Source organism: Medicago truncatula, chromosome 3 (genome assembly GCF_003473485.1).
Source record: "Medicago truncatula cultivar Jemalong A17 chromosome 3, MtrunA17r5.0-ANR, whole genome shotgun sequence".
Taxonomy (NCBI): domain Eukaryota; kingdom Viridiplantae; phylum Streptophyta; class Magnoliopsida; order Fabales; family Fabaceae; genus Medicago; species Medicago truncatula.
Genome location: NC_053044.1, coordinates 52,270,665 through 52,284,470, shown reverse-complemented (window position 1 = coordinate 52,284,470; position 13,806 = coordinate 52,270,665). Strand labels below are relative to the sequence as shown.

General features: G+C 31.1%; 1 protein-coding gene across 1 annotated transcript; it reads right to left on the bottom strand.

Annotated features, from left to right (window-relative positions):
* Positions 1-3,739: 3,739 nt before the first annotated feature.
* Positions 3,740-4,408, bottom strand: LOC11428801 (probable steroid-binding protein 3). The gene has a single exon (XM_003603231.4). It carries the CDS (start codon positions 4,313-4,315, stop codon positions 4,013-4,015), a length of 303 nt encoding a protein of 100 aa, XP_003603279.1. The 5' UTR covers positions 4,316-4,408; the 3' UTR covers positions 3,740-4,012.
* Positions 4,409-13,806: the final 9,398 nt, after the last annotated feature.

The following is a 13,806-nucleotide window of genomic DNA, read 5'->3' as shown; positions in this document are numbered from 1 at the left end:
GCAAGAAAGAATAACTGTTTAACTATTTTACTCTAAAAGGAAATATAACTGTTTAACTATTTTACTCTGAAAGGAAATATACCGATAAAACCATACTTGTTTTGTTCTGTTTCTTTTTATCTGGAAATATAACTGTTTTCCTGTGTTTTGTTATTGTTTGACAATTGAGAACTGAATAAATAAATAAGCTGACAATTGACAGATAAAGACTGGGCGAGAACCACCAGTAAGTTGACATAAGCTACAACAATCAATTACCAAAACAGTAAAACTCAATTAAATATTTGGGAGACACTTCACACTAACAAATTTATCCAGAGGGTTAGAGACTTGGACCTTTTACATTTAAAGGTGCTCTATTATGACTAATACCTCTCGTCCATCAATTTTTAAAACTCAGTCAAATTGTTCATGAATTTAACGAAATATCTATTTAGTCTTTGAATTTTACGGACGTCCATCAAAATGGTCCCTCCGTCCAAAAGCTCTGTTAGTGGTGATGATGTGTCCTCTTGCATGTTGTGTTGTCATGTACACGTGTCAACAAGGCAACCACGTGTACAAGGACTAATTTGATGGAAATGGTAAAAATTGTAGTTTTAACTTTTCATTATCATTTTTTCCGTGTTTCCAATTATACCCCTCTATGATAAGGATCGATTTGATACTTATTGTCATAATTTAAGGACTAATTTGATGGATATTGTTATAATTTAAGGGTTAATATGATTGATTTTATTTGCAGGTAATGGGTACAAGGAGAAATGGCATGAGAGAACCAGTGATTTCAAATGACAGGCATAAACAAACACCATTGAGGGGTCCTGCTCCACAAAATCCAACTGCTTCTGGAGTTATTAGAGTTCCAAATTCAAATTGCGGATCATCCGCTTCTACTCAACCCCAATACATGGAGTTTATCCCAATTCCAAGATTTCCAAAGTAATGATGCTTGCTTAAATTATGTTTTTGGACTAGTTTAATTAATGTTTTTTGAACTTGTTTAATTTATGCTTTTTTGGATATGTAATGACTTAAGAACATCAAATGACTTGATGGTTATGTAATGTTAATTTTTTGGCTATGTAATGGCTTATGAACATCAAATATATGACTTATGATGATATACAAATGTCTGTCTTTTTACAATCAAAGTATATGTCTTTTACTTTTTACTTTGTTCAGCAAATGTATGCACTAAGGATCACAGTGATATATGTTGTGAAAATTCAAGGACTTGTTTGATGGTATTTTCACTAATTTGGAGATCGATATGATGGATAGACATACAATAGAAGGACCAATTTGATTGAATTTTTTTGACATAAGGGTTAAATTCATTCATTGACAACCACTTTTCATTACAACATTACACAGACTTGGCACAATACAATAACATTTTAAACAACTCAATCAAACAAAAATTTACAATTTTCACCATCATCCTATACAATCAAAAGACAAAATCAGTACTATTTGGCATAACCATTGTTAAACAAACCTTTGGCAGAGGGCAGATATAGAAAGGCCTTCTTGGGTTATTGACAGTGTTGGCTTTTCTTACAACACAAATTCTAAGACACCAACATTGAAGCTCTTTCACATCATCATTGTACATAGAGCTTGAAGAGGAGAAAAAGAGCCGTTGGGAATTTTGCAATTTTCTGAAAATCAATCAATTTGTTCCTTGACAATTTTCTAAAAATCATTCAATTTGGTCCTTGACAATTTTCTGTAAATCAATCAATTTGGTCCTTGCTTGCGTGACCTCTGACGTGGTAAGCCTTGTAAGAGGTTAACAGTACACTTCACCTCCGTTAACAGACCAACTTAACCGAGGGACTGATTTGATGGACATTTTGTAAATCCGAGGACTAAATAGATATTTCGCAAAATTCAGGAATAAATTTGGCTGAATTTTGAAAATTCAAGGACGAATTTGAGGTATTAGTCCCTCTATTATGGATCCAAATTCAGAAACATTATTCCGAACTTGATTAAAACCACACGACTATTTTAAAATCAAGCTATAAAATGATATCGTCGGGTATATACCCCTGCTCTCCCAACCCAATTTATAGCTTGAAGCAAACTCTAAGCCTCCACTCCGCGAACCGGCAATAGAGGAACATGTTTAAGTGATTTCGCTCAACAAAATATTCATGATCATTGCGGATACACATTTCAATTCCAACCACGTTCTCTCCAGCTCTTTAAAAACAATGCATCAGTATTACATTTGAAAGTCAGTAAAGGATTGAATAAAAATAAAATAATTAATTATAGGTTTGGACCAACGAACACAACTTTGATCATTGTTACGTACTATGTTGCCTCATAATCTGGAATTCCATGGCACAACTTGGATAATTCATGCACCATATTGTAGGGTCAATGAATATTGTGGTTGGATTCCTCAACAACGCACATTCTTCTCCTCTCCCCATAAATGAATGCTAATCCACATGGTTATTATCTCAAAATGGATCTAACACTTAATCAAACAACCTGGCAAATGAGATACTCTGAATATTAGACAAAAAATGTGTCATATTGACATCAAATGAATTTGTTAGAGCAAAGTTTTCAAGGAATGCAAACATACAATTGTATGGAGTCTTTATTTTGGATCTGTCATTAGTTGTTTTCACCCTTAAATTTTTGTGATGTTCACTGAATTGGTTTTTACTTTTTTTATTATCCTCATATGTCATTATATATAATCACAATCTATAGTGAAAGGAACTGAAATCTCATCAATTTGAATTGGTAGTGATTATGCAGTAATTTCCGACTTAATAAGTGTCCGAGAAGCAGTTATATATGGTTATCAACTTAATATTTTTCCATTTTGTCAAACATCAATATTTAGAGAGGAAGTGGCGACTGATGAGAGGTTATTTGGTCTTCAAAACTCATCATGTGACGTGAAGACCACATTGATGTGTACATTGATGCTACTCCGACACTTAACATGTAGTATCACCATCACTGTTATTTTTAGTTAGCATTGAAGATACTCTTAAAGTCATGTCAACATGCTAATTGGCAAAACAAGTTAGTCATAAACGGGCAAATTAATCCAGTTAATTCAATTTTAGGTCAATTTAGTTCAAGTGTACCAAAAAAATGTTTACTGGAGTATCGCTTAATTATTATGATGAATGATTAGTCTATTGACTCTTGGTCCTGGCATGTTACATAGTTTTTTGGAAAATACAAAATTAATCAATTGCTAGTATTGATAATTATGTACTATATCAAATTATCAATAAATTTATGTATTGATGTAATCTAATCTTATATTTTACTTGTATTTAGAAAATATTTTGTTCAAAATATTGTAATAGAACTATAGAAGAACACAGATTTGTGCGCACACACAAAAAAGAGAGATCATCATACACAGTCTTTCTATCACTTAACTGTCACTCTCTCTATGCTGTAATAAAAAAAAAAAAAAAAAAAAAAAAAAAAAAAAAAAGACTTGTATCAAATCCTTTTGGAGCTTTCATCATATATCCGTGCAGTATTCAATAACCTACCTACAACAAAGACATAATCCAGTATCTTTGAATTCCTTGTAGAATCCCCCCTGAGTTATACATACATACATATATAAACCAAGTGGTTTCGCTCATACTTTTATTCAATAATCAATCCAAACCAACCATTGACCACACTTTACTCGCCTTCTTAGGCCAAACACGAAATTGTCAAATATAGATGAATTAAACCGTAATCAATCACACCAATGTTAATTTATTGATCGATTTAAAAGACAGATAAAATATAATTTTACATTAACCAGATGCATTAAACTAACACTAAACCCCCCCTTTCTAGTTCTAGAAATTAAAAGTTCAATTTATTATTGGGACAAAGGGGATAGGACTGAATTCATCAACATCAACAGATTCATATAGTTACAACACAAACATACTTCAGAATATGATGATTGATCATGAAAATCGATGATAGATAAAGAGAGTTGAATTAATTAATTAATTAATTAACTAACGATGGTGGCAACAACAGGGTACTTAGCTACAAACTTGGTTTCCCAATCATTGAGAACTCCGATCTCTTTCTCGGTGAGTCCATCGAGCGATGAGGTGATATCTTCTTCGTTCTTGCTCATCTTTGCAAGTGCTCTGCTAGCGTCTTTGCCGGCGAACATGGCGTAGGCTCCACCTGGACCGTAGAAGGATTTACCGGTGGTGACGTCGTAAACGCGACCCTTCACCGCCACGTAGATGGGCTTCGATGGGTCTGTGCCGTTGTATTCGCTCAGTTGTTGTGCTGTCATCTCCATCTCTTCTTCTTCTTCTTGATCTAAGGAATGAATCTCACACCACACAAAACTTCACTACTTCGCGTTTCAACCCTATCCTTTTATCTGCTTTTCTTTTAGGCTTAATACATGGTCCGTTAACTTATTTCGGATTTTATTTTGGTCCCCTAGCTATAAAGTGTGTCAAATTGATCCCTTATGTCTTTTGCAATTACCTCTTTTAGTTCTATCCGTTATATTTTAACTATTTGATCTATTTTTCAAATAGAAATCGTTGGATCATGTAGGTTTATTGTAGCCCTGTGAATGATTAACACCTGATTTTTTTGAAAGAAAAAAATATTCCAGATTTTTTTTTTCAGAATTTTTATAAAATCATTTTCAAAATAAAAAATAATAATTTTTTTTACGAAATTTTTAAAAAAGGTCAGATTTTTTTTTTCGAAAAAAAAGGTTTTTCTAATTTTTTCCTAAAAAAAAATTCAAATTTTAAAATTAGAAAAAAAAAATATTCCAAAATTTTTATAAATTTTTTTCGAAGATTTAAAAATTTGAAAAAAAAAAATTCCACATAATTCTGGAAAATATTTTAATTTAAGAGATCCAGAATTCTGAATTTAAAAATGTTATAAAAAAGGTCATATTTTTTTTCGAAAAAAAAAAAGATTTTTTTTAATTTTTTCTACAAAATTCTGGAAAATATTTTAATTTTGAAAAATATATAAAAAAATCCAGATTTTTATAAAATATGAAAAAAAAATTATTCCTGAATTTTATAAAATCTTTTTCAAAATTTAAAAAAATTAATTTTTTTACGAAATTTAAAAAAAAGGTCAGATTTTTTCTACAAAATTCTAAAAAATATTTTAATTTTTAAAAATCTAGATACAAATTATTTTAAAAATATAAAAAAAGATGAAGATTGATAGTGATTTCAAATTTATATTTTTAGGAAAATAAAAAAAAAATAGAAATGATTATATGTTGTGAGCCCATTGTATACTTGTGTACTTTTCAAACCTAACCCTTGATCACCAATCTTAAATGACATGTGGACAAGGGTTAACTATTTTTGAAAACAAACTAACTGAGAGTACCAAATGAGGTAACGACAGAAGACATAAGGGACCAAATTGAGACACTTTATAGTTAGGGAATCAAAATAAAATTCGAAAATAAGTTAAGGGACCAAAACATGTATTAAGCCTTTCTTTTACATACCTAACTTTCTTGGCAAATTCTATGGTACACGCATTCTTTAAATTAATAGTTAAATAAGTTGTTTTTTGAAAAAAAATATTTTTTTTATCATTTATAATTATAATAACTAAATCTTATTCATCAAAAGTGTCAACGGATTAAATTTTTTATTTTATTTTATTTTTATTACTCATAATTGAGAATATTTATTATTTTTTACGATAATATGTAAAAAAAAAGTTATTATGATTCTTATAAACAGTAATATAATGTTTTTTCTTATGAAATATTGTTCTATAAAATATAAATATTGACAAATAACTATTTACTACATAAAAAATGATCGTTAATTTATAAAATTAAGATGCAAGAGTACCGGTACACCTCATCTTATGGTGCACCTCATCTTATGAGTGTACCGTAGAAGTTCCTAACTTTCTTTATTGTTTTTTTTATTATTTCCAAAATTTTGATCCACTTTAGAAAAACTTTTCATAAATCAATCACAAATTCTTTTCAAAAAAATTAAATCAATCACCAACTATCATTTGCACCAATTTTAGATTTGATATGGTGAAAGAAAAAAAAAAATATATATAACCAAGTTGTGGATGAAAGTTAGGATACACACATAACTCTTTTTGTGTATCTTCTTCAAAAAAAAACTCTTTTTGTGTATCATACAAAAATAATATATACATAGATAATTTGAAGAATTTTTAAAATGATAAAAATTTATAAAATATTTTGTTCAAGTTAAATTTAAAGAATTTCAACTGACATCTAAAAGTTTTTTTTTTAAGAAATAAATGACATCTTAAAGTTAAAAATTATTCATTGTTATAATTTTTCAAATTTTACATTTTGGTCCTCAAATTTTCAATTTGACCCCCGATAGATTTCCAAAAAATTGCAATTTGACCCCTCAAAATTTTCAAAGATTACAATTTGACCCTCAAAATTTTTAAAAATTACAAATTGACCCCTAATTTCAATTTCCATATTTGGCCCCAAAAATGAAAATTTATAAAAATTGCCCTAAAATGATGACAATAATTTTTTTTATTGCTTCATCCAAACAAGAGTATTGATAAATGAAAATAATTTAATTGAATCATTTAAATTGCCTAAAATTCTAAATTCTTTAAAATTTTCCAATTACCTTATCCAAACACACGCCAAGGAAAATTAGAGAGGGAAAACGAAATTTTTTTGGGATAAGACCCTTGTTACTTTCAAACTCATGTTAATGCAAAGTTGTGTTTACTTCGATCTCAATTCTGCAACAAAAGCTCGAAAATTGTATTATTTGATAGTTTCTTCTCAAAATTCAAACTATTGTTGACTCAATCCAATAATTGGCGAATTGTCTCATCTTCCAAGAGTATTGATGATTTTAGGGATTACCTCAATAATATGAATTTGATCTCGTTAATAAGTTATTTGGACTTGTCAACATTGAAGAAGTCAAGACTCTTTTATTATGCCATAAAGTTTGACTTGAGCATTTTCACAAAATGGATACACCTTCTATCAATCTTGTTGCATCTTCTGCATCAAATAAGAAACATATTGACAAACACTCACCATTGACAAGTGTCAAAATCATGTTATTTTCATTAACACGTATTGACTTGTTTAACAAGTAAGATATATAACACCATCCCCAATTATCTTCCATTAGTTTTGTAGGTTCGAGACATGGTTACAATAAAACAAAGAATATGGACACAAGTAATTTTGTTGGGCGAGCTCATGCGAGATGAAGACGAGTCAAGATAGAGAGTTTTAAGGATTTATGGGCGAGGACCTTTGCTAGGCGAGCAATTCCAAAGAGTTATAGGGAGAAAGGCTACAACACACTCGTTGAGCAAGCAACACTTCGTTCCGCAAAGTAAGGCGGTTTAATAACTTTTGGAGATCAGCTATGCTTTTTCCCCCACTTGAAAAAACCTCAAGAGCGAACCTGCACTTTTTGTACTTATATAAATAAGATTGTAATTAGAATTTTAGATATATTTTTGATAGCTAAGTCTCATTTTAGAGGGATAGGGAGGCATAGAGTGTGAGAAGTTGTGTATCACTGTTGGAGTTTATTAGAGCTTGGATTCAAGCTTTTTGATGTTCCTCCTTCGTTATTCTTCTTCTCTCTACTTGTTACCTCACTCGTGGGTAACCAATCTCTCTGTGTTTGGGATTAGATGAAGGTAGATAGGATTTCAATATATTATCAATTATATGACTAATTGTATGCAATCTACTATCACAATGCTATAGCAAAGTCTGTGACATCTCAGCCAAGACATTTAGAGGAAGTGGGATGGAAGGAACCAGCGATTGGATGGGTCAAGATCAATACTGACGGAGCTTGTAAGGATGGTAGTATCGCGGGGTGTGGAGGACTTATCAGAGGTTCGGAAGGCGAGTGGTTAGCGGGGTTCTCCAAATTTTTAGGGAAGAGTGATGCTTTTATTGCAGAGCTATGGGGAGTTTTGGAAGGTCTCCGGTGTGCAAAACGTACAGGGTTCACTGCAGTAGAATTAAATATGGATTCTTTGGTGGTTGTGAATATTATTACGAGTGGGGGGGAAAGCAATGCGAGTGGTAGGAGTCTTGTTCAAAAAATTAGAAAACTTCTTCAAATGGAATGGGAAGTGAAGGTTAAACACTCGTATCGTGAAGCAAATAGGTGCGCTGATGCGTTAGCTAATATTGGATGTATCATGGGGAATGAGATGATGTTTTATGAGTCGTGTCCGACTCAAATTAACCATTTGTTAGCTGCTGATCAAGCGGGGGTTACTTTTCCGCACTTGATTAAGATGTAATTTCTTTTTCCGGGCTTCGGCCCTCCCTTTCATCAAAAAAAAAATATAAGCTTTGGTTTAATTCTATAATTAATGCTTTCTCCGACGTGCAATCCGAAAATGATTATTTGATTTAAAAAGTGTGAGCAACGCCTTTTTCCAACGTGTCATTGATCGATGTGAGATCATTGTCTATTGTCTCATGTTATGCCCTAGATCAGTTGATGTTTAGATAGATTGGAGATCTAATAATGTAAAGGTGACTTGTCATATCATTGATTTTCATAATGTCTCAAAATATTTTCAGTATTAAAAGCTGGTGATGATATTTTGTAACTTGGTTTCGCGTCTGTACGCGAGTTTGCTGGGTTGCGTCCGTGATGATATATTAGGGTTGTCCACATGGTTCGTTTTATCGATGTATTCTGCTTGGGTTGTACCTAATTCAGGTCTAATGCCACCAGTCCCTGCATTTCTTTCTTTTTAATTAATATTATTTTCCTTTTGCCTAAAAAAAGATACAATACAAGTTTAAAGTCGATGAAAACAAAAGGGATGAATCTGCAAATAGATTCACAACATCTGCATTAATAACATAAAATGAGAAAATACATATGCCTAATAATAGAATTATATTCAAGTTTCCTGAATACTCATGTCTTCAGATCTGCAATCGACGACATCAAAGTCATTGATTGGTGATTTGGTTCTGCACTTAATCAAAGTTAATCTTTCAACCTTAATCAAATAAACACTGCACTATACGACGAAAAATAAAAACACATTGCATATAGACGGGAAATCAAAACAAACAACAATGTGCTAAGTTGACAAAATCACAACAACAAACGAAATAAGATAAAAAATATGTGAAAATCACTCATTTATATGTATATAAAAAAAAAGATAAAGGCATACTTTTGGGTTAAAATTGACTCTAAATCATCATACTTTAGTAGATCGAGAAGAATAAAAGTACCGACAACAAGAGTTTGGGAGAGAAAAGAAAAAGAAATCATATGGTAAATAAATATTTAACCAGAAGTTAAAATATTTTAGACCATACGAAATTTGGTCAATAAATAAATGATATGAAAGCATCTATCTCCTTAAAAAAAAAAAAAAAAAAAGCAATTATCCCCTGAAATTATAAATTTCGTCAATTACCCTTTGAAATTAACAAAAATTCAATTACACCTCTGAAAATGCACAACGTTAATTAATTTATCCCCTCCGTCAAATTTTTTTGTTAGCGAACATGACGTTTTGCAAATACAAGTTTTGCACTTATGTGCAAGACTGATGATTTTTGATTTATTGTAACCGATTTTTTTTTTACATGTCAAGATACACGTAAAGGTTTTTTTTGGGGTAATACATAACATGTATCAAATTTTTTTATCAAGTAGTTTAACGGTTAGAGCTCACACATTTTAAATGTGGATAAGAGGATGTTTGATGTTCTAAAACAAATACCTCAATATAATATGCAATATTCATATTAAGTGAACTAAACTCACACAAATACAACATGTACCAATTTATTTAGCAGGAAATCATCGTTTGTTTTACTTTGCGATCAACTCCTAAAAAAAATCATTTTGTTTTATTAATGTATTATTTAAAAATTTATGAATTTTAGAATCGGTCCCTTTAATGCATAACGTTAAGGCACGTTTAATATTATACTATTATAGCAGGTTTGATAATCTCAATTATTGTCGAATCACATAATATTTTTGCATTTACACTTTTGACTTCCTAGCGTCATAAGTTATTAATCTTTTACATAGAGTTTAAATGGTAATTCATAACAATGTCATATTTTTAAGTCTATAAATGTTGTGTTTACCAAAATTTATTTTGCAGTCCAAAAAGTTCTAGCAACACACAACTTGTTGTCTGGTTGTCTTGTTTTTTTTGTTGTCAGGTAGCCTAGTGGTTAAAATTCACCTTATAAGGTGAATAAGTGAAGTGTTCGAGGTTCGAACATCAACCCTTGCATGTAATAATACATTATCCTACCAATATAACATACAAAAATGAGAGATTAATTTGAAGAAAAAAAATAAAATCATTCACATTTATATAGTAATATAGATATAGATATAGAAATATATCCCTTCACTCTCAATTATAAACAATTTTTTTTTAAAATAATTAATATATTTGATTTATAGTAGAAGTTAAATAAATCATTTTTTTTTGTTACAAATAAATAAATCAGTTGTTCAATAAAGCTAAAAAAAAAATGTTGCTTATAATTAAGATTGAAAGAAATTGTTAGTATATTGACTAAGAAGACTTGACCAAATCATAACACAATAATGTCTCAATCAATAAGATTAATTGCTAAATAAGTACAAACGAATACATACTAAAATAAAAATACTTCCTCCGTTTCATAATACTTGTCCATTTTAAAAAATAATTTTGTTTCACAATACTTGTCACTTTCAAGTTTCAATGCAACATTAATTATTGTTTTGTCAATAATACATGTTTATTTTGGAGAAATTACGGTATCCAATAAACCAAATAAATTTTGTTATTTTTGATGAAACATGTATTTTGAAACGGAGGAGTATTTACATATTTTTATAATTAACTAGACATTGTAATTTTCGTTGAATATAAAAAACCAGAGCCAAGTACAGGTCAATATACACAAATCACATTTTTAGAAGAACAAATGGCTCAATCACTACCAGCTACTATAGTCATCGGCCTTCTTATATTCTCTACAGGTATTTTTTTCTGTCACTATCTTTTGCTCTTATCTAGTTTCCTCTACGTAATATATTGAATGTGAATGTTATAAATGGAGAAAATAAATATTATGAATCAATTTTTTTTAGTCTCAAATATCATATTTATTATAATTTTGGTTCAAACTCGCATTTTCCCCTCAAAATATAGTGATCATTTTGATCCAAAAGTGGTAAATTATTGCCCAAATATTTTGATTGAGCCAGGAGGTGTGATCATTTATTATAAATTATTTCTTAGAAATGGGTCACTTTTAAGACCAAAAACCGCCAGTTTAGAGCCAAAAATCATCATAAGTCTTCAGCACTTTTAATCCTTTAACCAAAATCAGTTGAGCTACCAAACTCTAAGATAAATTGTGTTTCTCTTATATCCTCTACGGGATGTATATTTCTATGCATAATTTTTTTTACTTAGGCATATATACCAATAGAGGGGCGAAAACACAATCAATAGGGTGATTTCTGTTGTAATAAAGATGGTAAGAGTGCAATTACGGCGTATGAAAATGACACAATGTCATGCTATGAGGTGACATATGATGCTTTTTAATTTGTTATACGATTTCTCTAAGAAGAGTTATTTTTTCTTTATAAGCAAAATAATCTTATTAATAGCAAAGATTTAAGAATTCAATGGATTACCAAACTAAACGAAAAATCTACAACCTAAACTCTTCCGTTCCGTCATAATATAAACCACCCCCAAGTGAGTATCTTTCTATGAGAAATCACATTGTGACATAGGAGTTATGTTTAAATTTGAGGATTTTTTTTTCTTCTAGTTATATTTTACATTTTTCTAAAAACCGCAGCAAGTTAAATACTTATTGTTAAGAAGTATTCCAGAAAAAATATTAATATTAAGTATGAAATAGCATGTTGCGAAGTTAGTGCGATTACAAAATATTACTCGAGAACCAAATTACAAATTGTGTGCAGGTTCTAAAAAGAAAGTGGGTCAAGTATGTTTATTGTTTAATTTAGGGTGGCGAAACCTGTTTCATATACATATGGTTCATGCATACTTGGTTCTGTCCTTTGTACCCTTAATAATTTTGCCCAAAGAAAATTTTACAAATTGTGCTAATTTTACAGTAATGTCTGAGGGGAAATCATGCGAGCTAAGCAGGATTGGAGGTGGTTGCCCGGATAAAGTAAAATGCATGCAAACTTGTCATCCATGTTATATTGGCATAGGTCAAGTCAACTACTATTGTCGTCATGCCGCTAGTCCAATGTTATACGAAACATGTGTTTGTGAAATGGTGAACGGTGCTCCCTGTCAAGTTCGTGGATGTCCGGGGAACACACCTCCTGCTGCTGCCTTTGCTGCTGCCAACTACACTGAACCTCATTTCATGAAATATTTGAATGTTACAACTTAAATTTAAATAATTTATGCTATATATATATATATAATAAATTATATGTATGATCTTTTTAAACTGCAAAATGATTTTATTTATAGAATGAGAGAGACGTATAAATAGTATTTGATCCTTCAAACAAGAAGAAGTACAATAAATATTCGATCCAATAAAACACAAAAATTAGTTTGGAAAATAAAAGACAACAAAGGAGGTTCAAAAACCATTCATAATACATAAAAGGTGTTTCAATTTTTTTCTAAATAAAATCCAAAGAGGTTACTTTAACACTATCATTTATTTTACCAAGTTTTCTATAAATTGACCCATTTCTAAGAAGAGCAGTGATACAGATACAACCTAAGGTGGCATACACACATATACCACCACATACAATTGTGACATTTGTCACGTGGTCCCCACATACAAAAAAACCAGCATTTTTGTCTTTCACTCTCTCTCTTCCGTCTCTTTCCTTCACCATCTCTTCTCCCTCTTTTCCTCACCACCGTCGGCCACAACCCCCACCCACCTCCCTCTTCCTTCCGATCTCTAAGCCACCGCAAACAACTCAGATATGATGTCCTCCCTTTTCTCTGGTCACACCAACCTCCGGCAATCCCTCATCGCCGCCACGTCATCCACCCTCGCAACCTCTACACACAGATCCCGTCGCCGCCGAGAACGGAAGATGACCTGTGATGGTGGAACAAAGATTACGGCGACGATGATCAAACCTTGTTATTTCCTACAGTCATTCAAATTATCCAGCGGCCCTTGTTATTTCCTTTCCTTAATCCCAACATACACGGATGCGTATTCCTCCTCTTTTCTCTGCATTTTCTCTCTCTAACTTAGGAGACTTTCAACAGCAACATGTTCATCATTGTAGTTTCTAGGGTGGTGAGGAATTAACAGTTAAATTTTTAAGTCCAGAACAAAAATTGTGCCTAAAATTATATCAATTTGATTTTGTCAAATTGTATCAAATTTTCATCCCACTAATCGTTTCATATTTATTTATCCTTGTTAAGTTGGGTATATGCTGCAAAATGAGTGCCGAGATGCATCTTTTCACAATAATTTAAGATCTAAATTGTGTTTCTATCAGAAACAAAAAATTTAAGGAACATGGTGAAGGTGAACAGAGGAGATGAGGGGGAGAAGGTAAGTCGTGGAGAGAGAAACTCAACTTATTGTTTTTTTTTTTGTTTTGTTTTTATTATTGCTTTTATTGGACCAATAAAAATTTGCCAAATCAGAAGTGGTGGGAAGGGTGTATAAATAAAAGTGTGTCTATCTATACTTTCCCTTCTAAGAATTACCTTTGAGTTAGTTATACAACTTTTGGGGGCAAATTGGGTATT